The sequence below is a fragment of the Penicillium brevicompactum genome, assembly GCF_028827555.1.
Source record: "Penicillium brevicompactum strain IBT 35665 chromosome Unknown utg000005l_segment0_segment0, whole genome shotgun sequence".
Classification (NCBI taxonomy): Eukaryota; Fungi; Ascomycota; class Eurotiomycetes; order Eurotiales; family Aspergillaceae; genus Penicillium; species Penicillium brevicompactum.
The window spans coordinates 1,112,374-1,137,550 of NW_026623208.1; the positions used below are offsets into that span (position 1 = coordinate 1,112,374).

General features: G+C 49.4%; 9 protein-coding genes across 9 annotated transcripts; 3 read left to right on the plus strand and 6 right to left on the minus strand.

The window, feature by feature from the left end:
• Positions 1-19: 19 nt before the first annotated feature.
• On the minus strand, positions 20-2,641 carry culA (cullin culA; the record flags this gene model as incomplete). Its single annotated transcript, XM_056955534.1, has 6 exons — positions 20-208; positions 262-2,159; positions 2,223-2,296; positions 2,357-2,373; positions 2,457-2,526; positions 2,592-2,641. The coding sequence occupies 6 exons, from the start codon at positions 2,639-2,641 to the stop codon at positions 20-22; spliced, it is 2,298 nt and encodes a 765-aa protein (XP_056809868.1).
• Positions 2,642-4,327: 1,686 nt separating this feature from the next.
• Positions 4,328-5,562, minus strand: N7506_006242 (phospholipase D regulator; the record flags this gene model as incomplete). Its single annotated transcript, XM_056955535.1, has 3 exons — positions 4,328-4,352; positions 4,409-5,276; positions 5,334-5,562. The coding sequence occupies 3 exons, from the start codon at positions 5,560-5,562 to the stop codon at positions 4,328-4,330; spliced, it is 1,122 nt and encodes a 373-aa protein (XP_056809869.1).
• A 355-nt stretch (positions 5,563-5,917) lies between these two features.
• On the plus strand, positions 5,918-6,879 carry N7506_006243 (mitochondrial K+-H+ exchange-related family protein; the record flags this gene model as incomplete). Its single annotated transcript, XM_056955536.1, has 3 exons — positions 5,918-6,354; positions 6,405-6,460; positions 6,518-6,879. The coding sequence occupies 3 exons, from the start codon at positions 5,918-5,920 to the stop codon at positions 6,877-6,879; spliced, it is 855 nt and encodes a 284-aa protein (XP_056809870.1).
• A 285-nt stretch (positions 6,880-7,164) lies between these two features.
• Positions 7,165-8,494, plus strand: end3 (cytoskeletal adaptor protein SagA; the record flags this gene model as incomplete). The annotated part of the gene is made up of 3 exons (XM_056955537.1): positions 7,165-7,404; positions 7,453-7,705; positions 7,755-8,494. The coding sequence occupies 3 exons, from the start codon at positions 7,165-7,167 to the stop codon at positions 8,492-8,494; spliced, it is 1,233 nt and encodes a 410-aa protein (XP_056809871.1).
• Positions 8,495-10,596: 2,102 nt separating this feature from the next.
• On the minus strand, positions 10,597-13,390 carry N7506_006245 (putative SNF2 family helicase/ATPase PasG; the record flags this gene model as incomplete). Its single annotated transcript, XM_056955538.1, has 4 exons — positions 10,597-11,447; positions 11,503-12,250; positions 12,307-13,119; positions 13,184-13,390. The coding sequence occupies 4 exons, from the start codon at positions 13,388-13,390 to the stop codon at positions 10,597-10,599; spliced, it is 2,619 nt and encodes an 872-aa protein (XP_056809872.1).
• A 570-nt stretch (positions 13,391-13,960) lies between these two features.
• Positions 13,961-16,162, minus strand: N7506_006246 (uncharacterized protein; the record flags this gene model as incomplete). Its single annotated transcript, XM_056955539.1, has 2 exons — positions 13,961-15,526; positions 15,590-16,162. 2 exons carry the CDS (start codon positions 16,160-16,162, stop codon positions 13,961-13,963), a joined length of 2,139 nt encoding a protein of 712 aa, XP_056809873.1.
• Positions 16,163-17,208: 1,046 nt separating this feature from the next.
• Positions 17,209-18,234, minus strand: N7506_006247 (dual specificity protein phosphatase family protein; the record flags this gene model as incomplete). The annotated part of the gene is made up of 1 exon (XM_056955540.1): positions 17,209-18,234. The coding sequence occupies one exon, from the start codon at positions 18,232-18,234 to the stop codon at positions 17,209-17,211; it is 1,026 nt and encodes a 341-aa protein (XP_056809874.1).
• Positions 18,235-20,515: 2,281 nt separating this feature from the next.
• Positions 20,516-21,429, minus strand: N7506_006248 (putative C2H2 transcription factor; the record flags this gene model as incomplete). The annotated part of the gene is made up of 2 exons (XM_056955541.1): positions 20,516-21,098; positions 21,155-21,429. 2 exons carry the CDS (start codon positions 21,427-21,429, stop codon positions 20,516-20,518), a joined length of 858 nt encoding a protein of 285 aa, XP_056809875.1.
• Positions 21,430-24,692: 3,263 nt separating this feature from the next.
• On the plus strand, positions 24,693-25,076 carry N7506_006249 (DUF4396 domain-containing protein; the record flags this gene model as incomplete). The annotated part of the gene is made up of 2 exons (XM_056955542.1): positions 24,693-24,717; positions 24,784-25,076. 2 exons carry the CDS (start codon positions 24,693-24,695, stop codon positions 25,074-25,076), a joined length of 318 nt encoding a protein of 105 aa, XP_056809876.1.
• Between the last annotated feature and the right edge of the window lie 101 nt (positions 25,077-25,177).

The window sequence follows — 25,177 nt, forward strand, 5'->3', positions numbered from 1 at the left end:
AGGAAGATTATCATGTTGATTATGCAATGTAAGAGATCTCGTCGCCATCCATGCGCTCGATGTAATCCTTCTCCATGAGTGCTTCGATGTTCTTTTTAATATCGGGGATCTTGGGCGGGAAACGCGATTTGACTTGCTGGATGACTTCCTGCACAAGCTGGACGTGCTTCATCTTCTTGCGCGACTTCATGATACGGACAATGGCAGACTAGGGCAATGTTAGGAACAAAGGATTGTGCGAAGAGGTTGATAAGAACTTACCTGGAGCAGAAGCTTCCGATCCTCTTCTATCGTTTTGTGTGTATCGTCTGCCTCGACCTTCTGTTCAGACTTGATCTGAATGTTGAGGTTGACCTTGACCTTCTTGTTCTTGAAGTTGTAGTTCAGGGTGAATGAGGTCGAAGGCTCGGGCTTGGCGCCTTCAGGGCTGGCGATGAGGACCTTTGCCTTGAGCAAGATGCTAAGGTTAGGGTCCAGGATTTCACTGGTCAACGTAGTGGCCTTCTCAATCTCGGTGTAAGAAAGAGTGTCGGCCTCATTGAAAAGCAGCAGAATTCCCATTTGGTATGTTGACACCTGGAAGGTGTAAGGCACCTTGGCATTTTTAATGTAGTTGGCCTTGATTTCTCCCTTGCAGAGCTGCCACAGCCATGTGAGCTTGCGGCCGCTGTGCTTGTCAAAGTAGAACTTCGAGAACCGTTCGGCAGTCTTGACGATTTCGGGCGGCGCAAGGAAAGGAGTAGTGGGGGCATTGAGGGGCCAGAAACCAGTTCCCAGAATTTGGAAGTGAGCATCGGCCAGTCGCTTGCGGTCGTCATCGTCAAGTACCTTGTCCTGCCAGTCCTTGTAGTTGTTGTTCAGATCTTTAGAGATTTGCATGTCTTGGAACATGCGCTGGAGCTTGTTGGTGTATTCAAATCCACAAGCCTCCTTCAGCTTGCTGATCATGCTTGTTTCGGCGTCATCAGAAACAGAACTGACGTGTACCAAGCGCTTCGCCAGGTTTTTGGAGTAGAACTTTTGGAAAACGTCCTTGTCCTCAATATACTTGAAGACAGTCATAATCTGTACCAGCATTTCCTCCAGTTCTGACTCCTCGGCGGACTTTGAGCCCTTCTTGAGCAGTGAATCGGTGTACTTGGCCAGTAACTCAGGCGACTTAGAAGAGCTGGCCTTGCAAATACGGTTACGGTTGACGAACTCGCGACAGGCATTGTCTAATGACCGCACAAACTCGGACTCGCCGTTGAACGCATCATCGACAAGGTTCTGATACCGCGTGTGAACCTGCAGGAGAGCATCAACGTACAACTTGGGCTCGAAGTTCTCGCCGTCCGAAGCAACCTTCTCAACGGCGGCCAGACCAGCCCGTCTAACATGGTTCTCGAATGTGGTACGCAGGGGATCCAGACCATCCTTGATACGCGACAGAAGGCGATACATACGCGCAAGGTCCTCCTGTCGTTCGTTGTCAAGTAAGACCTGGAACTCATCGCGAAGCAAAGTGGAGTGACCAGTGACCAGCACAGCCAAACAGGTATCTGTGAGAATCTTGGTGACATCGGGGTGCAGGTACAAACCAACGCGGGCCTTCTCCTCATCCAGGCGAGCCTCTGCCTTCTTCATGTATTCCACCACGCTGTTTTCGGCAACAAACTGCCGCGACTCATTCTCGTAATAGACCTTGGTGGAAGCGATGAACGGCGATTGGAAGTAATGGCGGTAAACATCCAGGGTTGACTTGGAGCTGTCGTTTTCGTCCAGACCCAAGGACACAAAGGAGTCGACGATGGACTTAATCTGGGACTGTTCAATAGTTTCTCCGTTCCTTTGCTTCTCGATCAAGCTGAGAACGGCGTCCATGACCTTTTCATGCACGTTTTCAAAGAAGTCATCCTTCCATTTGACGAGGTGCAAGGTGTAGACATCATAAACGTTCTTTTTGCCCTCGTCGATCTCGCGCTTGACCCAGTGACGGTTGAGGTACTTAAAGATGTGGTTCACATATTTGGCAGCGGTCGTGTAGCGTTCCCATTCGCGAATGTAAAATCCAAGTAGGCCTTCCTCGGTGTGGGTCTGTGATTGATCGAAAACGTCGCTGAGATGGCGTGAAAGGTATTCGCCGAGTAATTTGTAAAGTTCCTCGCCCAGGAGGTGGGCTTCGGCAACAGTTAGTCCACGTTGATGAGTCGAAGAATCGATGGATAGGGTAGAATACACACCCCCTCGTTGCCCTTGTTGCAATCCTTGACCACTGGAAACGGCTTTTTGTGATGTGCAGAAATTATGGACGGCGCTAAAATCGAATGATGAGCGGGGTTTCAGTCAGCCAGGGAAAAGGGAATGTTGAACACACGTGTAGAGACCCATATACTAGAGAACGATAGACAGTCAGCGCTTGTTATTTGAAAAAGGGAACGCAGATAGATGTGCGAGGTTCTGCTTCTTTGACATACAGCCTTCATATCAATACCACCGTCAAGGTTGAGCATGACGCTTTGAATTCCATCCTCGAGGAATGACCATCTATCGCCAAGTCAGCATCCGCCGAAAGACCATGTCGTGACCATCGAGATATGCTATCAACTCACGTTGAATCAAGGTCGTCCTTGTGGGGAACCGGTGGCATCGCGACAGACATCTTTATGACGACGAGGTTGGAGTCGAACGATTCAACGAGCAGGCGAAACAACCACGGCTAAGTGCCCTAACTGATCTATCAGTAACCATCCCATATGTTGCAAGTATTCTCAGGGTCACACACCCAAGATTTAACCTGAGGATGGGTTGAGGCGCCACAAGTCACGCCTCGAAAGAACTTCGCCGCGGACCACGCGTGCCGTGAGGGGTTAAAGGGTGAATAATCGGGTATCGACGGCGAAGACGCGAAGACACGCCAGATGTGATAGGGAAAGTAAGAACTTAGATCGGGCAGAAGAGAGGGTGAGGCTGAGGACGAGAAGCGTGGGGATGGCTTGTTGCCGCAGGCGGTGAAGTGGCGGAGCTTGCCCATACATCACATACATCATCGGCCGATGTACGGAATAGTCAAGACTAATGCGTATTCGGGTTTGATCTTGAAGTTCACAGTTTCATTTATTTCGTCTACTATCAAAAACACAATGTTTCGGATTGCAAAGTTCAACGGATCTACATGTCTACGACTCCCACGATGCCCGCATACCGAAGCTATCTAAGCAAACCTCGCCGCAGCCTGGTTTTGAACGTATGATGATCAGACTCTTACCGATATTTTGTTTTTGAGGCGCAGTCTGTCTGGTTAGGCCCAGTGGTCATCTCATTCATACCCTGCCTCCAGGTTGGTCAAACCAAGGTGGACAACAGCGTCCATGGCACACAGTAGGTACTGAGTAGTGTTCTACGGATGCTGCGACGTCATGATCAAAAATCACGGTATCCATGGATATACTGTTCAAACGGCAGTATTCTACTCGAGATATCCATGGATCTGTTTTGGGAATGTTTGCACAGGAAGGCCTGGACAAACACACCAGTCATGATGTCAAATTAATGACTACGATTTTTTCAGATCAACCATAAGCAGAGCCATCATGTGAATTTGATCATTATAGCTCAGTGGTGTAGGGTTTACACAGCATCATCGTGAAGTAGATTGAAGAGGATGATCAAAATAGCTTAATCGAAGCTTATGTTGACCCCCACCAATGACGTCATTTCTATAGTATGGGAATATCTCCATTGTCTATCCAGCTCTATCTAAAAGCGAAAGCCTCCTAATATACCCATTGACTTTGTGCCACGAGCAGCTGTATGCAGCCCAGATTGTGCATAATATTTCGGCCCACGAGTGCCTGCGATGTCGCATCCGCAGAAATGAAGAAAGTACCCCGAGATAGTGGAGGCACATTCCGCATTGGGCATATGGCGTGGGCTGCGAAGCACGCAGACCTTGAAGCGAGACGTTCTTGTCGTTTCAGGGAGCTCCATCTGATTTCTGGGACAGACTAGCGAGGACTGTTGCACCGTGCGTGCTGGGTCTGCACCTGAGGACGGTGACCAGATCATCCACCCGTGAGGCTCGGGCACATTTAGGACCCAGGACGACCCAACGGGACAAAGGACACTTCATAGTAGCCGGTGCTGATCCCTATAGTAGAGAACCGAGACCCATGTCCCAAAGAGTCGGATGCGAATTCGAATGCGAATGCAAGGGCATGGCATGGCATGGCATGGATGACCCTAAGCTGTCTGTTTGACGTGAAAAGAAACCAATGTCGTCTAGATAACGGAGAGCCATTTAACCTTGAGCCAAAATAATCCAAGTTGAATCTTCTCGACTCAGATTTCACTGCGTCACTCTCTCAACAAGTCTATTCAGGCATAGGTTAGTAGATGAAGGGAGTCATGTTCGTGAGAGGCAACGTACCTAAGGACACTTATCGAAAAGGTCATTAACCAAGCCAAAAGAGCAACTAATAGCACAGAGGCAAGTGCTTTTTGTCGCACGCAAATGTGGTCATTTCGTGGATCAACCACTTGGTTCACTTCCGCCTCGGTGCAGGAGCCGGTCACCTCGGAGAGAGAAGCAAATGCCAGGCTCAGATTGGCAGCATCGAAGACAATGAAGAAAATATCAAGGAGCAGAAGCCGCGCTTTGGCCGAAGGGGAGCGCAGGCCAAGTGGTTTCGATGTATATTCATCGAAAGTGATGTAGAGCAGGTAAACCAGCGCGACGGCATCAACAATGATTGCCATCAAGGCAGATGGACCCTGAGGGTGGTGGCCTTCGTTAGCCAGGTGTTGGATCGAGCCACCAAGAGCCAGGGCAGAGAGTGAGAAGCACCAGACGGTCATTCGGAGGATTAATGGGACTAGCGGACTTCGCAACAGGGTGTTTTGGAAGCGCTTGATCCAGATCTCCCTGCGGCCTCCACTATGTAGTGGATACTCCGGACTATCACCTTCAAGATCCTTGCCTCGCCATGGCTGCAAATAGTCCCCGTGATTTTGGTTCATCCAATCCGACGTGACCTGCTCTTGCTCCCTGCCAGGTTCTCTGGGGTATTGAATCGTCCGTGAAAATGTCACCCAACGTGATTCACGATTGACAGGCGAGGCGTCATCCTCGAACAGACCATTGGTAATTGATTCTGATGGCTGGTATTTGGATGATGATGCATACGGAGAGTGATTGTGCTGGGCTACAAATGCGTCGTTGGGCTGGGAGGGAAGTAAGCGATCGGTGACAGTAGCTTCATCCCCATCGTCGGTTTCCTCAACCGACCGAATCCATGCTACCAGAGCTCATTGTCAGTAAATGTAAATGTGATGGTGTGTTGAATGGACTATACCAGGCAGAGTTCGCGAGGCGAAGCGCTGAGTGTAGGTGAGCTCCTCTATTTTCTGAGCGTCTGGACGCGCAAGCGCGGGAGGTGGATTTGAAGCATTGGGAGCGGCAGCCTCGGTATCGACACTCAACTGAGTTGGAGCAGTTGTTGTTTCTGGGATAGGTGCAGGGATCTTATTTGCCAGCCTCTCGTTGAAGATGCGCCCTGCGGCGCTGTCCCTGGAGCTTTCCATCGGAGAACACGGGAAGGAACAGGGGAAATAGTTGGAACGGGGGTCGCGGGAAGGATCAATCAACCGTTCGCATTACCTCCCGTGTTGCAAGTCAAGCTCCGATTGCTCCAAAGATCGCGAGGTTGAGATTGAGTCTGAGGCAGAGGATCCCAGAACGCGAGCGGAATGACGTCTCCAGCCTAAGGCTAATATTCCCGCGCCATCCCTTCCAGGTTTACACAGCCCACTGCAGCGAAAAAATTAATAAAAAGTTTCATTTGCGACGTGACTTTTTTGTGCTCTTGAGTCAAAAAACCTTCCATCTCCACTGAACTACTATTGCAATCCCTGCGAGCCATTGGTTCAAACATCCACCATGCGACTCTTCTTAATTCCGATCTCGACCAAACGAGTCCTCATATACGCCCGGCCCCTTCGAAGGGATCTCTCAAATGAGCTTTCATACCTCGATCGAATCACAACCAAAGCGGCTGAGACATGGGCCAAATGGGAGGAGGCCGATAAGGGTTGGAAGATGCACCTTGTGCGCTGGGGCAATCGAGTCCAGCAGCGGATACCATACGAGGAATGGGGTCTGAAGAGTATTCCTTCACTCGAAGCTCAGAAGCGAATCAACAAGGACCACGGGACAAACAAGATTGACGTGTTGTTCCCCGGAAATGCCATGCGCTTGGAGCGAATCTCCCCTCTGTTGCGCAAGATTGCCACGGAGAGACAGGAGCTTCATAAGAAACGCATGATGTGGAGTCTTATTGCTGCGCCGATTACAGCTCCCTTGGGATTAATTCCAGTGTATGTGCATATGCGAGAGAATGCGATTGATAAACACTAACAAGAAGCAGAGTGCCGAATATCCCCTTTTTCTATCTGGCGTACCGAGGCTGGTCCCATTGGCGCGGTTAGTTTGATTCTCTTGACAACGACTCCGGATCGATGAGCTAACAGGGCCTCATAGCATTGAACGGCTCTAAACATCTGGAATTTATTGTCGATAAGAACCTCCTCAACCCCATCTCCCTGCCGGAGCTGGAAGACCTCTACGCGAAACGCGCTTCCCGAGCACTCGAAGACACAACCAATGATACCCCATATTCAGAGGTCGCGGATGACATTGAGCAAAGCGAAGACAAGGTCTTGCTCAAGATGTCCGATGCCAAGAAATTGGCAAAGATCTTGGAGGCGCCGGATCTAGCCTTGGAAGCAGAGCGGGCAATCATCCAGGTTAGCGAGCAGCTTGAAGCCGCGAGGAATGCTAAAAAGCAGGCCCAAGACGAGAGCCAAGAGAGCAAAGCGAAATCAGACAAGAAAGACTCATGAAATGTGGAGGGTTTAATTTATTTCACTGGGGCAGAATGATTCGACTTTAAGTCTGGGCAAAGGCGAATGTCCGTTACTGCTCAGCGGGGATAGTGTACCATATGCAAGGACAACAGTAAATAATCATGAATAGTTAAACAATTCTCCGAAAACATTCAAACGTGACCAAAATAGCGTAGACGGCGGGATGCCCGATGACCTCAGAGCCCCTGGCGGTAAGGTAAGTTCGAAGACCCCGTCTCCCTTCCCACCTCATCCACTCCTACCATTCATTGGAGCTCCACCATGTCTGCCAAAAAGATCGAGCAATGGGAAATTGAGCGATATTGGGAGATCTTCGCTTCATTATCAAATGGCCAGAAGCACCTGAACAGTTCCCAAGCCGCCTCCGTGCTGAGGAACAGCCGGCTGCGCGATGACCAGCTCGAGAAGGTCTGGGACATTGCGGACGTGGATGGGGATGGAGAGCTTGATTTTGAGGAGTTCTGTGTTGCGATGCGCCTAGTGTTTGACCTGGTCAATGGTGTAAGTGTCTCGCCCCTTTAGGCTCCCTCCAAACGGTCTCTGACGCAGCGTCTTATCTGGAATCAGGTCCTACAAGAAGTCCCCAATGTCTTGCCAGACTGGCTGGTCCCGGAATCCAAGTCACACCTCGTCCACGCGACCCGAGCCCTCAGCGGCGGCCAAGAACACTTTGAGCGCATAGAAGATGAGGACGACACTGTCGGCCTGAAAGACGGGTTCGATTGGTACATGAAGCCGAACGATAAGAACAAGTATACCGATATCTACGATGCCAACCGCAACGCCCGTGGTCAAGTAGAATGTGAGCTACCCATACCAGAGCGCATGAATACCCCGCTAACATACACAAGTCCAACAATTACAACCTCTCTATGAATCGCTCGATGTTCCTGATACCGATGTCCGCTCTGCATGGAACCTCGTCAATCCCTCCGCGTCACCTGCAATCAACAAAGACGCAACTCTTGCCTTCCTACACATCCTGAACTTCCGCCACGAAGGGTTCCGCATCCCGCGCACGATCCCCGCATCTCTGCGCGCGTCTTTCGAAACCAACCAAATTGACTATCAAATCGACAAGGCAGCCCCCGCACAACGCTACGGACTCGACGGCGAAACAGAAACACGAACAGGCCGCAAGGCCAAGTTCGGCGACACCTACCTTGGTCGACTGGGCGTTGGAGGCAAAGGATCATACCAACCCAAGGGCACTGATTTCAGCGACACGATCCAGGATGAGGAATGGGAGAAGGTGCGACTGCGTCGCGAGTTGGCTGAGTTGGAGGCCAAGTTAAGCTCGGCGCAGAAAGCCTCGGATTCTCGACGAGATGGACCGCGCAACGATGGTCGCCCGAACTGGGTCCTTATTAAGAAGGAAGCACTGTCGCTGCTTGAATATAAAGAGCGCGAGCTACGGGAGCTGCGTGAAGGATCTGGACGCGCTAAAGATGGACAGGATCTTGAACGGCTCCGTGAGGACGTCAAGACCGTTGGTGAACAAGTGGATGGCCTGAAGGCCCATATGTCTCAACGGCACGATGTCCTTGCGGATCTGCGTAGCCAGATTGAAGATGAGAAAGCCCGGCGGTGATTGATCCACCGTTGGGAGGGGACTGGTAGGGTTCCCGTGATTTTCGAGTTGCATACAGGTCTTGCTTTCTTGATCGCAGACTATCTTGTACAGCCATTTTGTTAACAAAGAGCCTTAGGCGTCAAATGGATTCTACTACTTTTTTATTTCGAGATATTTTCTTTAGTCTTACCGTGACCAAGGGCCAGCATTCAGGGCTTCATCTCCGGTACTTTGCAATCGACGTTGCATTTGAAAACAGACATGGCGACTTGATGCTATGAAATGCACGGCGAACAGGATATTGGCGCACTTGTTTGGTCCAATGGTGGTAGAATCCCAAGTACCCCGTGCGTGCTTACTCGTAGTTTCCTTAGAATTGTTCCTGCTTCAAACACCTGCCCAGGTGGGCAGGCAATGCACGAAAACAAAACAAAACAGCCAGGCATCTCTCACAGAAGAATGGCTCTTTCCTGGGATTCAGGAACCAACAAAGCCGATGCATTTGCACGGCCAGCCTACCAAAAGAAACACCTGTGGACTGCGAAGATACTGGCAAAGACAACGTGGGAACTTTCTCTTCCAGGCAGAGAAGCGAACCAAAGTTCGCCACAGGTCCAGGATAACCCTGACCATTCGGCCATGAGGTCGTGGCTACAACCTACTGGAAGGAACGTTTGACTACCATTGTCAATCTCCCAAAGTGAGCCCATCAGACAAAGATTCGACATTGAGTGAATGCTTAATGAGATCCAGGTGACTCTCTCGGCAGCTCAGTTGCTGGATCGAAACCAAAGCCCCAGGAAGAACATGGCATACAACCTTTGAAGTACAAAGCTTTGCCACAGGACCCAGCGCATCAGGCTCTCTGTTTCCATTTACTGTATTCCACCTCTCTTCACGCCTATGCAGATGTAAAGTTTGCGCAATGGATATCCTATCCCAGAACCACACACTGGGAATTCCAGCAATCCTTCTCATACCAATCATATCAAACGAACGAACGAAATCCGCTCGAGTCATGCCGTGTCTGCAAGCAATCAATCGAGATGATAAGAACCAACAGCAGTCTTCAACCAGCCTTCAACGGGCCCTCGTCTTCGAACCCGCTATACGCGACAGGCATAACTGCAAACTGGTTCGAGCAAGCTGAAATCAGCCAACCTCCGCAAGCCTCCCATTTACCTCGAGTGGCCAAGAAAAGCCACTTGGAGCAATCTTAGCCCTGAAGAGTTGATGCTTCCTGGCTAAGTGAGTTCGAACAGAATGACACTTGAAGCACAGCTGCTCCAAGTCGCCATTTGAATGTTGCTATCAAAGGCCCATGAAGTAGCCGGGTTTATACGACCAGACTTGTCATGCAACTAGCCAATCTGGGAAGCCATCCTGCTAGTGACCCAATACGCTCTCATTCCGGAACGATAGAAAGACGAGCATTGAATGGGATCCCCTAAGTATAATTCTCTGTTCACGGCTTAGCTCCCTCGACCAATCATGTTTCACGGCTTGGCTTGAATCGAAGGTTCGACCGATCGAATGTTAACTGTATGTACAATTAGTTGGAACTTTGAATGGACAGCTAAAAAGACAGTTTAAAAGATAGTTCAGAAGACAGTTTAAAAGATACAGAGTATGGAGTAGTTAGAAAGACAGTTAGAATGACAGTTAAAAAAAAGATCCCAGAGTTGATGATAGTTCTGTTTCTTTACCAATCGAAATATGAGATTGAGCTAATACATAACTACACCTATTTACAAGTAACTATCGTCGTCTTTTTGGCCGCGCGTGAGCGCGGCACTGAGGCCTGTCTACCATCTGGACATGAGGAGGTGGAACGAAAGATGAGAACAGCCGATAACTGCATGGAATCACAAAATTGAAATTATTGAGCAATAATCGTACAATGTGCCAAGTATGACTTGAATGACCCTTTCACTAGACCGTTATGCGCGCCAGAATGCAAATATTGATACACAAGAATTTCCACCATGTATCCCGACGTCAAAGCATGGAAATTTCCCATATGTTAGTACAAGCCAGAACCATTGATATGATCCAGCGGGTGGCGAAGTAGAAAACAAAAGAAGATACGAAACGCCTTGTCGACGAACGCTTCAAAAAGGTTACGAAAGAACACTTTCGTCAGAGTCGGGCTTTGTTTCAACGGCAACGAAAGCAGCTCCGTTCCGGTCGAGGCCCTTCTCGGCTCGAGAATAGGCTTCGTCGGAACGATCAGTTAGAATATCAAGATCCGCATCCGACAAGACAGAAGCAGGGTCATTGCCAACTTCGAACCGTTCGAATTCGTTCTCGCCGAGGACCTTTCGTAGTTCATCGACATCTTGGGAAGTAGCATTGGGATCCAACAAAGATCGGAATTTGCCTTTCTGGATCACCAGGCGTTCCAGACGGCGCTTAGAATCGGCCTTTTCTAGGAGGTTTTGTTCGACAGTGCCCTTGGTTGCCAGTCTGTAAATGATCACTGGTCTGGTTTGTCCGATGCGGTGTGCCCGATCCTGAGCCTGGAGATCTTGCTGGGGATTCCAATCCGAGTCGAACAAGATGACAGTGTCAGCAGCAACAAGGTTGATTCCTTGACCACCAGCACGAGTGCTGAGCAAGAAAATTTTGTGGGTATCTTCGGTGCTGAACGATTTGATTTGAGCGCGGCGGTCGGATTGCGCAATGGCGCCATCAATGCGACAGCATGGCCAAGAGCGCAGGTTCGTCACATAATCCTCAATGATGTCAAGCTGTGTTTTGAATTGGGAGAAAATGAGGATCTTGTGTCCCTTTTCGAGGAGACAAGATACCAAGCGGTCCAGCAAGAGCATCTTGCCAGATGCAGAGACGAGGGTCTCATCTGGTTCATCATCTTCGCCCATCCAGGGCCAGTAAAAGTTGTGAGGTGAGTTGCAAGCAAGACGTGCCTGCAGAACCGGGTTTTGCATCTTCTTCTGGCCAATTTCTTTCTCTGTGGCAATAGTTAGCAAAAGTAAGGGTTAATCTTGAACAGCAAAGACACATACTAGCCAACTTCAAATTCTTGGCACGTTCGTGCTCTTCGAGTTCTGAGTCGCTTGGTTCGGGCTCAGGCTCATCATCTTCTTGGATCCCCAGTTCAAGCTTCCGAAGATGTTCGTCAAACTCCCCATCACTTTGATCTTGATACGTCTGGCGTGTGCTGCGTCGACGTCGCTTGGAGGGAGCTCCACGGCCGACGGGGGTGGAAGTCTTGGTGGATCTTGCACTTTCAACGGGGCTAGAGTCGCTACTGTCACTCCTCTTCCGCTTCATACTCTGGGAACGAGAAGAGGAGGCGCTTTTGCTTTCAAGACGTTCGAATGCCTTGTTTTCGAGGTATTGACGCCCCGTGCCATTGATGATTTCCCGATAGAGATCCTTTTGTTCCGCAGTCAGAGGAGCATACAAGATGTACTCCCGCTTCTTCGGGAGTGAATGCTCCACATCCGTCTTCAAACGTCGCAGGAGGAAGGGCTTGAGAATCGCATGCATACTCGTAACCAAGTTGTGTTTGCGCTTCTCAACACGTTCTGCCTGACCAGTGGTATCGAGAACGGAAGAGAAATCAAACCAGCTTTCGAAGGAGTTCAAGTCATTGAAAACGTCTGGCAGGAGGAAGTGCAGAAGTGACCACAGCTCAGAGATGTTGTTCTGAAGGGGTGTTCCGGTAATGAGAAGTCGGTTGGCCGAATTGTACGTCAGGAGTTCTTTGATCAGTCGGCAATTCATGTTCTTAAGACGATGGCCTTCGTCCTGGGGGTGAATTAGCATCACAATCTGACAAGTACGAGTGAAGAAGAAACACGTACCACGACAATGTATCGCCATTGATACTGACCGAGGAATTTCCTGTCGTTCATGGTGATCTCATAGGACGTACAAACGACTGGAAAATCCATATTTCCCTGGTTTTTCAATTTCATGTGCTTCTTGCGGAGAGCAGCGCGCTCCTCTTTTGTGCCGTGGTAAAGTACCGTGTTGATTTCTGGGGTCCATCTTGCAAACTCGTCCACCCAATTGCTGACGGTACTCAGCGGCGCGGCGATGAGGAACGGACCTTCCACTTTCTTTTCCTTCAAGAAGGCTATCATCGAAATTGCCTGCACAGTCTTTCCAAGACCCATTTCATCGGCGAGGATTCCACAGAGCCCATTCATCCAAAGTGACTTGAGCCATTCCAACCCTTCCAGCTGGTAGGTCCGCATTTTTCCACCAGTCACTAGTTCAGGTTGCTGTGTTGCTACTAGATCTTGTTCACCCAGAGCGGTCGGTTTGGCTTCATATTCGTCGGCAGCTTGTTGGAGGGCTTCTTGTACCGATGGGTTTTCCTCGGTCACTTCAACGTCGGCCTTTTTGAAATAGTTCGAGATCGACGTCCCATTGGCACTGGACCGCGTGGATCGACTAGACTTGGTCTTCTTGCCGGAATCACCACCAGCGTTCGAGTTGTTCTGTGCGCTGGGCTCGTGTCCACCACGGGCACGAGTGGCCCTCTTTGTTTGTTCCGGGACAGGTTTTGGCTTTTTGCTTTCGGTGGTGGGTTTTGCTTGTTTTTTTGCAGCGGCCAGCCTGGCATCCTCTTGTTGCTTTTTCATCTTATCCGACATAATGGCAACGAATACCTAGTGACACGAGGCGAGGTCAGATGGTTGAGATCAGATGAAGTTTGCGTTGATGAATACACACTGAGCTAGTCTTGAGCAGATGCATCAGGGCTGTTGCCTTGCTGTCCATTCCCTCAACATCTTCTGAATCTGATAACTCCTCCTTGAGTTTGTCTTCTTTAGAGTCATCCAGCTCGGTCGCGGTGAGTGGCGTTGATGGTGCTGTAGACTCGGGCTGCAGAGTCCCAGCCCGAGAATCCGTAAGGGTTTCGAGGTCTGCGGTCGCCATTATGCCCAATGGTTCAAGCAACGGGGTTCTCTCTCTGCTGAGTGAATGAAGAACCTCTGAATGACAAGGTTAGATCGATCGATGTGACTGGATACGTCATCCGAAGGGAGCGAAAAGTAGCGGGTCAATCAAGTTTTGGGGCTTGGTAAAGAATGTAGAAACAGGAGCTTAGATTGACTCTCTGGGCAGATAGACCCCACAGTCGAGATAGATGAGATCGAATGTGTACATGTGCGGCGCACATTTTGAGATCGAAGGCGCGTCGGCGCGCCGCATCGCGCTCGTGCACGGACCATATTTTAATGAACACTTACAGAGAAGGAACGGATACATTCGAACGTCATTTCACATTATCATACATCACATTTCTTCCGGAGCTCTTCAAACTGCTCAATTGTCCGGATTCAGCGAAAAAATCTCAGAAATTATCTCAAAAATCATCTCAGATTGTCGTTGTCGTCTCCCCATTGAACAATCCCATTTCGTCCTGGTGATCTTCCATGAGCACATTGGTTTTGCGCTGATCTCATTCGCAGTGGCTTGGATTACCAAATGCACAAGCTCATTCGGCTATTTGGCGTTTTTGGCATCATCAATGGGGGTCTCGGGGTTGATAGCCTCCTTCATAAGTTCCTCATGCGGCCCACTCATTGACTTCTCGTGTTCGTCCCAAGAGAAAGTTCCCTGAGACCGGGGTCCACTGCCTTCCTTGCTGGGATTCTGGATGATCCCTTGAGATAGGAGGCCTCTAGCAGCAACACTGCTTCCCTGCACAGTTAGCATTGGGTTCATCTGCCGTCCGCGCTGGATGTCTGTCAGTCTTTCTAGGTATTCTTGGTGGGCTCTCATCAGGTGACGTCGATATCTGGCATGGCTTTGGGCATAGTCCATGTTTTGTGGACGATATTCAGTATCAATGCGCCGACTTATTGGTCTAGCAGGCTGTTGGTTCACAGGCGAGGGGATGTAACGACGGATAACGGTACCATTGGCATAGCCAATTGGTGAAAAATCACTGGGCATAGCCCCCTGCCGTCCATCTGTTTGGAAAATCACTCGTCTTGGCGGCAGCAGCATGTTACTTAAAGGGCCAAATTCAGAAGAGGAGCTGAAAAGGCGACCCATGCCTTGGACCGTGTTACCCGAGGGCACAAGGCCAGAAGGAGCAGCGAATCGGGGCAAGGTACCCTCAACCACAGCACTATGGGGCATAGCGAATCGCATCATTGAACCTTGAGTCATAGCAACGGGAGGCATGGTCACCCGAGGCATGACAAACTGAGATGTATGGCCTCCAGGCACCGCAGTCTGAGATACAAGAGGTTGTCTCAACGGGCCATGGGTACCGACTCTTCGGGGCATGATACCGGTTCTTTCGTAATGCCATATTAACGCTGCATTCTCCCGCCCTATCTTCAACTTGACGATCTTGCTGCGAGGTCTCTGAGTGTCGAACGAGTCACCGTTTCGCCTTTCAAAGTGATTTCCCCAGTCCACGACGGGCTCTTGATCAGTGCTTCTTTTGACTAGAACCGAAGGGTCCACGAACCCTCGGCCAAAACTGTTGACAAATCTCAGGTTGTCCTGGTGGGTCTGTTCCTGGGCAGGGTCTTGTGGAGGTGTAGGTGGCGTGAAGTTCAATTCTTCATTCCATTCGAACTTGTCGGGGTCAGGTCCATCCTCTTCAGATTCCTGCATCACCACCAAGCTGTCCCCCCAGTCCCCGGCATAGCGACGAGGCAGGCCACGTTTGTGCAAATACTGTCTGGCCTTGAGGAGGTCGTGCGATTGGCACATCATCAGGTCCGTGTATTTGCTTTTTTTAATCAGCGACTTGTTGGTTTCCCGAGCGATTCTCTTGAGCACCAGATGAGGAGGTGGCACAAACATCTTCAGATCACTATTGTCAATTGCCATGAGGGCGTTGCGTTGTTTGGCTCGCATAACCTCAAGCCGTTCGTTCTCTCGCAGGATTTGTTTGTTTCGGATCAACCTGAACTCCATGAGCTTATCGTATTCTTGTTTCCCGATACCAAGCACACGAAGGAGAGCATAGTGGTTATAGTCGTCCATCATGTTCTCAAACAACTCCACTTGAATAGCTGGGTGGAGATCCTTCCACTCTGGATTGGGGATCTAGCACATCAACTGACGTCAGGATACTTGTACTTCAATCTGCAGACCGCATGATGAACTCACCTTCTCAAGAAGCACTTGAGTTGCGTCTGGCAACTCATCATCGCTATCCAGGCGAGTTGTCAACTCCTCGGAACTCGATGGCGCATCACGAGCAAATCTCACGTTTCTCGCATACGTTGGGTTGTCCATGTTGTTGCTAGCGATATGGTTTTCAAGCTGGTCCATCGGAACCCCCTCCGATTCACTAGGGCTCATTGAAGAAGTGTCTCTCGCATCAGCACCGCGGATGGGCAATGTCACTGGGCGTGATTCGGTACAATTCTCCCTAGTTCGCTTGCGCTTGGAGCGGCTTTGGACTCTGGATTGTGGCTCGGGCGTGTTCGGCGCAGGACCAGCGTGTGGTATGTTGATTGAAGGGAATGCAGCAGGTGGTAAGTTTGGGTTGTACGGTACAGTGTTTGGCTTGTGCCTCTTATGAGAACGAGGTCTGGCTGAAACCCCAGGCTCAGTCCAATCTTCATCATCGGCTTCTCCATCTCCAGGGCGAAGAGAGCCTTGATCTTTCATATCAAAGTCGGTCTCGCCATATCGTACCGGCACGCGGATTGTCTCTCGGAGCTTCATGGGACTCATTGTGGCGGCGGGATGACGGCGTGAGTTGTGCGGATCGAGATCACGGGGGACAGTGCTCGCGAGATACTGGGCAACATGAAGCAGAAATACGTGTCAACGGTCAATGCCTCGCACGCGCTTCATATTGGGGAAGAAATAAAGAAGAAGTGGTTTGCGTGGAAGATCACGATGCGCGATGGAAGAGGAGAAGAGAGCAAGAGAGAGAAGGAAAGGGAAAAGAAGAGATGGTGGGCTCGAAGGTGCGCGAGGTAGACACTGGGCCCTGGGGGTCTTGTGACGGAACGTGAAAGGTCGCAAGGTGGGAGGGAGTCCAGAGTCGAGATGCGACAAGGCGACTTGCGATTCTGGGGTAAATCCTCCAGCAGACGAACCCATACCTACGGGCCTTCTGACTTTCCAGGCTCGAGTATTGACAACTTCTTCAATCTTCTTCCTGGAATTTAGTAATCTAAAACATGGCTATGTCGATCAACGGAGTGATATAAAGACGCAGGATGCTCATTGTTCGCGGCTTGCATGACCATGCGAATGTCAGCTATAATAGGATAGGTAGCAAATAAACAGGTGCATGAAAGAACAAAACAACCATGCATGTATAAAAGAGCAATGCTCTATTCCAGGCTTCAAGGACCAACCATATCAATGCATTAGCACTGCTTTTTTGTCACTCGTAGCTTGGTGGACCTAGATATTGATTTGGGCCATTTCCAACGTCCGCGGATTGATCTCGCCCTGCAAACATTTTCTCAATCCATGTATTCTTTGGCCTTCTTGGTGGCTCCGAAGCTTCGTTTGCGTGTAGTACTCGTCTATGGCCCTAGAGCATGTGTTTCTGAGGTTGAGCGATGTTGCAGAGCCTAAATAATGTCACTGCTTTTTGATAGATCCACTCTACCAAAAGTTCAAGTATTAGGACAAGCAGAGGTGCTAAATATGCACAAGAGATTTGGGGAATCATAAGTCGTATTGAAGAGTCAACCAAGTAAGTAGTCGGTTTCATGATATGAATAGCTTGTTATGACTGAAATATTGGCCATTATAGGGCTTTATACCACGCGGTCCTGGAACGGTGCATTGGGTTTCCTTTCAAAGAAAGGATCGTCCTCTTCGTCGACTTCCATTTCATCATCCATGACATGGCAATCGGCTCTATGGTCTTGGAAGCTTCTTTTCTTTGTAAGGACTGGCGACGAAGATGGTGGCGCAAGAGTTGCGGGGACATTGATTCGCGGGGGCATCGAGTGTTTGGCATGTTCAACGTCCCGTTTCGCAGAAAGAATAGATTCAAACGCCGAAAGAATGCGTTTCATAGGATCCTCAATTGAAACACAGAACCGACGCTGCTGGATAGAGTGGGTAGCATCGGCGGAGGACATATTCAACATCACCATGATGTAGGCAATGACAACACCAGCAGAGCGCTCGTTGCCTGATTCACAGAAAACAAGCACTTTCCGCTTCTGTTGCAGACCACTCAAAGCCATTGCGCTTGAATCCATATCCATACCGGCTAAATGATCATTGATGCGTCGGACCGCGCGAGGAAACGCAGAAATAAGCTCTTGGTTGTCGAGAACATCAATAGTATCCGCCAGTATCCCAGTTGCTGCTGCGGCTTTGTCACCAGAGACAAGACGTGCTTGTGCTGAGTGTCGACTTCTGATTGCTAGAAGGAGAGTATACCCCTGATTTCGGACATACTCAATGTCGCGTAGACAAGATGAGGGACCCAACGATAGGAAGGGAAGGATGCACTGAGCTTGTCGTCGCATTTCGTAGCTCCATTGTGATACGTTAAACCGTCGCGTGAAACCTCCTAGGTCGACGCGATTGAAAAAATCAGGACATATAAAGTCGCCCTCTGCGAATTCATGCGACTCGCGGTTGAAAACCTTTGTGTCCACAATCACAGTCGCACCTTCATTAAAGCCGTATGACATGTGTCGCGCTACCCCAGACCCAGCGGGAGGGTGCGGATATTGCGGACCAGAGATGTAGTCTTGTGTGCGAATATAAGGTGACTGGTCGTTAACGGACATGGGAATTTCTCCCGTTGGCCTGTTGGTGGACATGGTGCCTGAATGTTTTCACCGTGGAACTTTGCTTGGTGACCGCGTCAAGCTTGCACGCGTATTTAGTGACGCGGTGAATGTTGTGAGACGCGCCAACAGGAAGTTCAGATCTGAAAAGAGATATAATCTTGGACCCTGATCAAATTGCACTGAAGCTGCCAGACGATTGCAATGGAGCGAGTTGTGGAATTTTGGAGGTAGAGTGAAACCGGAATTGCCTTCCCTTGCGTTAAGACAGCCCTGGAGGACAACCGAAAATTGTCTTATCTGCGATAAACAACTACTTTGGACTCGATTCCTCAGTTTGCTCAATGCCTTGAAGTACCATTAGAACTCTATGAGGGGACTTGAGAGGCTGGATGTGCCCACATTCTGATTAGGTAATGCCTTATTAGAGGCCGAAAAGTGAGGCCTACAGACGTCATTAACAGCATATCAGAAATAATCCGCCAACTACACTACTCTGTCTGGGCGTATTTGAATAGGGCTGCATTCAAAAAGGAGATATACAGCCTGTCATGAGATGTCTAGGTGATATCATAGTTGCTCTGACCTATTTCGGTTTCAAAAAGAGCCCTGAAGTAGAGACTGATATTTGCTTTCAAGTGAAAAAAGCTTTCCACGCCTACTTTGCAGGATGATATCTGAAAAAAAAAAAAAAATTACTACATTGATTTGCCATTAATCTCTACCCGTTAACGTCACTCAGCGTACCACAGGCCCCTTTCCCATGTCTATAGCCCAGCCACGTGCCATGGTGTTGGAGATTGGAGCGTTCCTATGTTGATAGGCGCCCTTGGGTGCCCAGGGACCCAAAATCCGTTGCAAATCAGCATGGCAGCCTATACTGACGCTTTTGTCGGCCAGACTCTTGGTGACAGTCTCGAGAGGTGGTAACAAGACGAGATTGGGCGCCATCAGCGGTTTTGGCTCTTTGACCTTCTAGGCTAACTGACTTTTCCCGGAGGAGACATGCAGATACCTCGATACAGCAGGCATAAAACGGCGTCATTCGAGCCTTTCCCCATTGCTGGTTTTGTTAGTTTTGTTGGTCTTGGTCTCATTGGTCTCATTGGTCCCATGGTCCTGTTGGTTTGTGGGTGAATGAAAGCGGCAAGACTCCTGGCTGAACTGAAGCCAAGATCACGCCAACAATCCTCATACTTATGCCAATCCTTAGTTATAAAGTAACTCCGTACAGCTAGATAGTTGGGTAAGAAATGGTTGAGCAAAGCGGCTATACCGGACGAGTCATCCAGTCGAACCATGGTCAAAACACAACTACCAACACAAGGCAGCGTCATCTCCAAACCGGGCGCATGCCGTACATGACATGACGGTCAGTCAGACCCAGAGCCTCACTTCCACGAAAGATATACCAGCGAAGCCATCATGTGACAGCGCGTCGAGGCATTCGCGTCAAGACGCCCTGAGTCAACAACCGAAGCGTCCCGCGATCCACGTAACAATGAGTCATAGCCTGTCAGCCGGAGATAAATGGCTCGCTCTCTGACAGCGTCCCTGATGGGAACTGATGCCTCATAGGCTGCCGAGGAGAGCCGCGGGCTCTGTTGGGAGCCCGCCTTGCAGCGGGGTTGGTTTTCAACTCGGATATTCTCAATGTGGACGCCGACGAGCGGGGAGACATTCTCTCCGAGACCGTGCGCGCGTCGGTGTGTTTTGTCAGAGCCTCGTGGGTATCCGAGTAAGGATTTCGAAGGTGTGGCTGAAGATCTGTCACGTTATCGCGTGGAAGCCTGGGGGCCTCGTCGCCTCAGGAACTGAAACTGATATCGCTCGTCATTGGCTGCTCTATACTTCAACCGGCAGATACGGATTGATGCCTTGCGGCAGTTGTTGAGAGAGAAACGTTCAATATTTCTACCTCTAGACTACGAATAGGACTGTTGACTGGCACAAGTTGATTGACGGCATTCAAATTAGACTGGAAGTAGAGATAGGCAAAACGACTAACATTAAAATAAAAATAGTACATCGAATCAAAACAGGGTATATGAGACGAGAACACCGCCGGACCCTATAGAATCGTCACATCAAGCTAGAACGCCATGGAGGATTGGAACCGGCCAACTCTTGCGGGAGAATTCGTAACAAAATCTCCTTTGTAACTGACCGAGACCGAACCCAAATGCTACACAAATTGAGAAACCAAACCAAACAACGCAAAACTCAGATTATTTTGAAGCTCTCCGGCTGCTTCGATGAACGCCCACATGATGCAAAGTCAAATTCGTAGGCATCCTGATCCGGAGAGAAGCCCTTAAACAGAAGTAGCGGCAGCAGGCTGAGGAGCAGGCTGCGAGAGTTCTTGGAGATCTGGCTCAAGAGGAGATTGGTGAGGCATAGCCTGTTGAAGGCCTGCAACGATGCGCTCCAGCTCCTCGAGACGGCGATCCTTCTCTTGAACCTCACGGCGCAGTCGCTTCACTTCGTGGTGCAGTTCAGTTCCGTTCTCATCGGTCTCAGGAAGATCTCCGTTTGGAGAGTGGCGACGCTTCATACCAGTCGCGGGAAGGGAGGGGGCACGGACACCATCAACTCCCTCCAGGTCGGGGCGATCCCACCCTGCAGGGAGGTCAGCCACCAAAGCAGAGGAATTATCATCGTTATGCATGTGTCGTCGACGGAGATGTTCACGAAGGTTCTCCTGGCGCGTGAAACCGTTGCCCGTGCTACGGTTGCAATCGGTATAAGGGCACATCAGGGCCTTCTTGGTATCGGTGTTTTTCTTGTGGACTTCGCGCTGGTGACGGAGAAGACCGCCAGAGTAAGTGAAACCTTGAATTTTGTCACAGTTGGGTTCATAACACTTGTAAGGGCGATCATGCTTGTCCATGTGTTTACTGTTGTCGCGTTAGTATTTTACCGGGTGCTCGAGACCACGGGGAATTGTACTTACTTCCATTCGCACGGACGGCGGAAAGTAGGGGGAGCAGATTGACACTCTGGGTGATCACAGAAAATTTGGCCCTCTGAGTTCTTGGGAGGATCGCGGGCGCGTCGAACTGAAAGGCGCGGGCGCGCACCCTCGATAGTGTAGGCGTTCATGGGCTGAGGTTCGTTCATTCTGGGAATTGGTGGCGAGGATTCAGCGGTAGAGGCTAGGATAGATGCAGCAAGAGCGCCGTTGGGACCTTCACTTCTTGGGCTAGGATAGTCAGACCCGTCGCCCATATCGCTAGAAGTTGATACCCCACACCACTGAGGGGATGATAGAATGGAGATACCGGAAGAGACGCGTCGATTTCACGACGACGAAAAGCCCAGAATAAACGAAAGGGTTGGAAAGAGCAAGAGAAAGTTTGCAAAGCTTGGGGGAAAATTCAGATAAATGGCAACTCAGTATAAGTTGATGGGTATTGATGAGAGATGGAGGAGTTGCCAAAATTTTCAGGTAGCAAGGCACCCGCGGGTCGGCTTTTTATAACTACCGTTTGCAGTTTGCGCCACTTGTGGCGCAGGGGGATCCCTGTTTTGGCAGCACACTTTGTTTGATTTTCAGCGGAGGTTCCGATAAGCTGAATTATTTAAATTATGAGATCACCGATCAGAGCTTATATACTATGTACATGCATGTCGAGATGTGGGCAAAAACCACTGTTTATTAATCTTCGTTGGTGAGGAGCCAAGGCTTCCAGCCCAGAAGTGACTCATAGCCACGGCTTTGAGCAACACAGATGGTATGACTGGGTACCCCGTACCAATCCTGTCTTGTCTAGCGGGTCCGAATTAGGTATCGATGCCAGTGCGAGGGATGGCTTCCAGGCTATCAGGCAGTTACGGAGTACGGAGTATCCAGTGACGGATCTTCCCAAACATTGAAGATCGCCACATGTATTGCTGACAAACCAGTGGCGGTGAGCTACACGTGACCGGATTATCGCGGACCGCCAATCACGTGCCTTGGAATTTTTAAGCATCGAAAATCGGGCAGTGCCTTACTGCAATGTACGTTCGCCAGGTCCGGTGTTAGGCTGCAAAATTGCTGAAGCAGAAACATGGTCTTCATGTACGCGCAATTGATTCTATTAAAAGGAACTTTCTCCAAGGATCTATCTTATGGAGAATAGGGCGATGCACTCCAAACCCGGATGTCAAACCGTTCTATTGCATTCTAAAAGTTAAATAGAGTACAGGTGGGTATGGTTAGTGAGGCGATCATGGCTATGCCTGAAGATCATGTCGCTAGGAATTTGGTCGCCTACTCGGTTTACATGCTGGGGTAAAATGCCGACAAATTTTGCCATCAATGCGTTGTTCGATAGTCTATCTATGGGACACTGACCGATGGCCAAAGACCAATCTGAACATTTCTGCTGAAAATACAGCTGAAGGGCGAATCGATCACCGGAACGACCGAATCTCTCCTGCATTCTGCAATATCAGCAATCTAGCTGAAACGTTTTCGGGCAAAAGAAGAATAGTAAAGCCCAATTTACACTGCCTTCAAGTCCATTCAGATCTGATCACTACCAAGCCCTATTACAAGCTTATCTATTTTGAGAGCTTTAGTGCCCAGCCTGAATCTGTGCTGATCGATGGAGAAACAAACGAGCACGTTCAGGCGGCCTGAGAGCTATACGACGACGCCCTAGCTCGCAAACTTGTAAACTAAGGCACAAGCCCTGCTTCAACGTGGACCAACAGAGCCAACCACATTGCCATGACTGACCGCCACATCCACGTATTGAGACTCGGATTCAAACATCTACCAACTATTTGTACCCAGTGCTCGCTATTTGACAGCCCCACCCAAGAGCCTGTAAACGGACACTTACATGAAACTAAAGTCCCCCAAATCATGGTTTCCCATAATGCAAGGTTTCGAGTGGTATGGATATGGTGCATAACAACTATGCATGCAATTTGACGAGAGATAGCCGAGCTACCAAGGCTGCTCGACCAGCACCTCCCACGTTGTGGGAATGTGATGTTTTAGCGTGTATTCCTGGGTCTTGGAATATCAGGGTAGGGAATAACAGTATGTATATGTATGTTTGGAGAAGCTAAATACCCCCGAGATTATAGCTAGACGTTTTGAGTGAGAACCTTTTGATACATTCCATATTTAACCGCCAATGGTCAGCGGATTATATCCTCTTTCCAGCATAGATGCCTTAAAATGACACCCAAATCTTGTCTCACGCCCTAAAAGATGCCAGACCCACCCCCAACCTAAGCCCCGTCATGTGCCATGGCGATTAAATTTCCTGCTAGTTATTCAGATCAATACATCGGATTTGGCGGTTCGGTCGCTAAGATACAGAACTGGACCTGGAGGGTCAAAGACCTGAGCACGACTTTTTCTTGAATGAGTTTCTCAGACGCAGCTAACTCATCATTCAAGACACGAATTTTGTTTGGATAATCCACTAACTTTTTAACTATGTCATCGTCGTGATTATCAAATGACTTTTGGTCGTGTGTCTGCCGTGTTGCAAGTAGATGGATTAAGACCAACAGGATGGGGCCAGCGTTTTGGGATTCTAATGTTTGACAAGATTGAGCCAACAATTCCATATTGCCTTGTTTGGAATATCCCAACTGTGGCAGGGGTACAAATCAAAGAGTGATATGGCGAGTCATGAACTCGCCTGTATGCGCCCACCTCGAGATACCTTCCAAGGTTGACCTAACCTAATGTGAAGATTGAGCCTCTTTGATTCCTCTCTGCCAAAAGTCGTATGATATATTGATAGAACAATGTCATATTTGTCTCTTTGAAGCCTGTTAGTAACGTTGAATACATGATTCTCTTCACCTGGCCATAGAATTCCATCAGTGTTTCTGACTCCATTACAACTGCAGTAGTTGATACAATATGTCGACATTCTCCTTGTTGCTTAGAGACCAATTCCACATCTAAGAATACTATGGAAAATTTACTTCAACATACTAACTCAGAGTAAATCAATGTTCATTGTATCTGCGCCGAAATAGCTCTTCACTAATTCAACGCGGCATTTGTGCTACAGGCCCGGGAATGCTCCACCTCAGCGCCAACCGCCACTTCAGTGTCGGAAATCTTTTGTCCAACTTTGCATCGAACAACACATGATATCCTTCAAAATACATGGTCAGAAGATCTTACAAATGACCCGAGAATGATTCAAATCAGCCACTCATCATTTCTTCGACCAAGCCATGCGATTTGGCGTGCTTCGAGTCGCTCATTTCGAAGCGCCACTCATCTACAAGCCTGCCATACAGACAACAATCAAAACTCAAAAGATCCAAAATTAGGACCAAAAGGCTGCCACAGCCACAACATAGCAAGCTCTCCGCCTCAATCCCTTTCCGCGTTCAGTCTCCAATTCTGGAATTGTAGATCCACATGGAGAAGAGCAGGGGTCAACACGCTGCGATGTCTGGTTGGCTGCACCGCGGGGGATTTCTCTGCCTTATGGATCTTGCAAACCTACTACCCTGAGTTGGGAATGGGCAGCATAATGGCCATGTCCAGTGAGTCATCCCTTGAGGCACCCAATTATGAAATTGCGAGCCCTGGGCACTAACGTGGCATCGCAGTGGCATCTGGAATTACGACGTCTATCATTCTCGAGTCAGTTTTACTCCGTCGTGGAGTCGATCAGCTCCCATGGCCGAGGGCTGTGCGTACTGCTATGGGCATGAGTATGGTTTCGATGCTGGCCATGGAGCTCGCAGAGAATGTGGTCGACTATCACCTCACTGGCGGTATGGTCACATTCGACGACCCGAAATTCTGGATGGCAGCAGTCGTTTCTATGGGAGCTGGGTATCTGGCACCATTGCCGTACAACTATCTGCGTCTGCGGAAATATGGAAAAGCATGCCACTAAGCTTCCGATGCATCCATGGATGGACAAAATGTAATATATAGGTTTCTATTTAATAAAACCACCGCTCCACTTTCATCCTTCGCAAGATTCAAGGAGTCGAT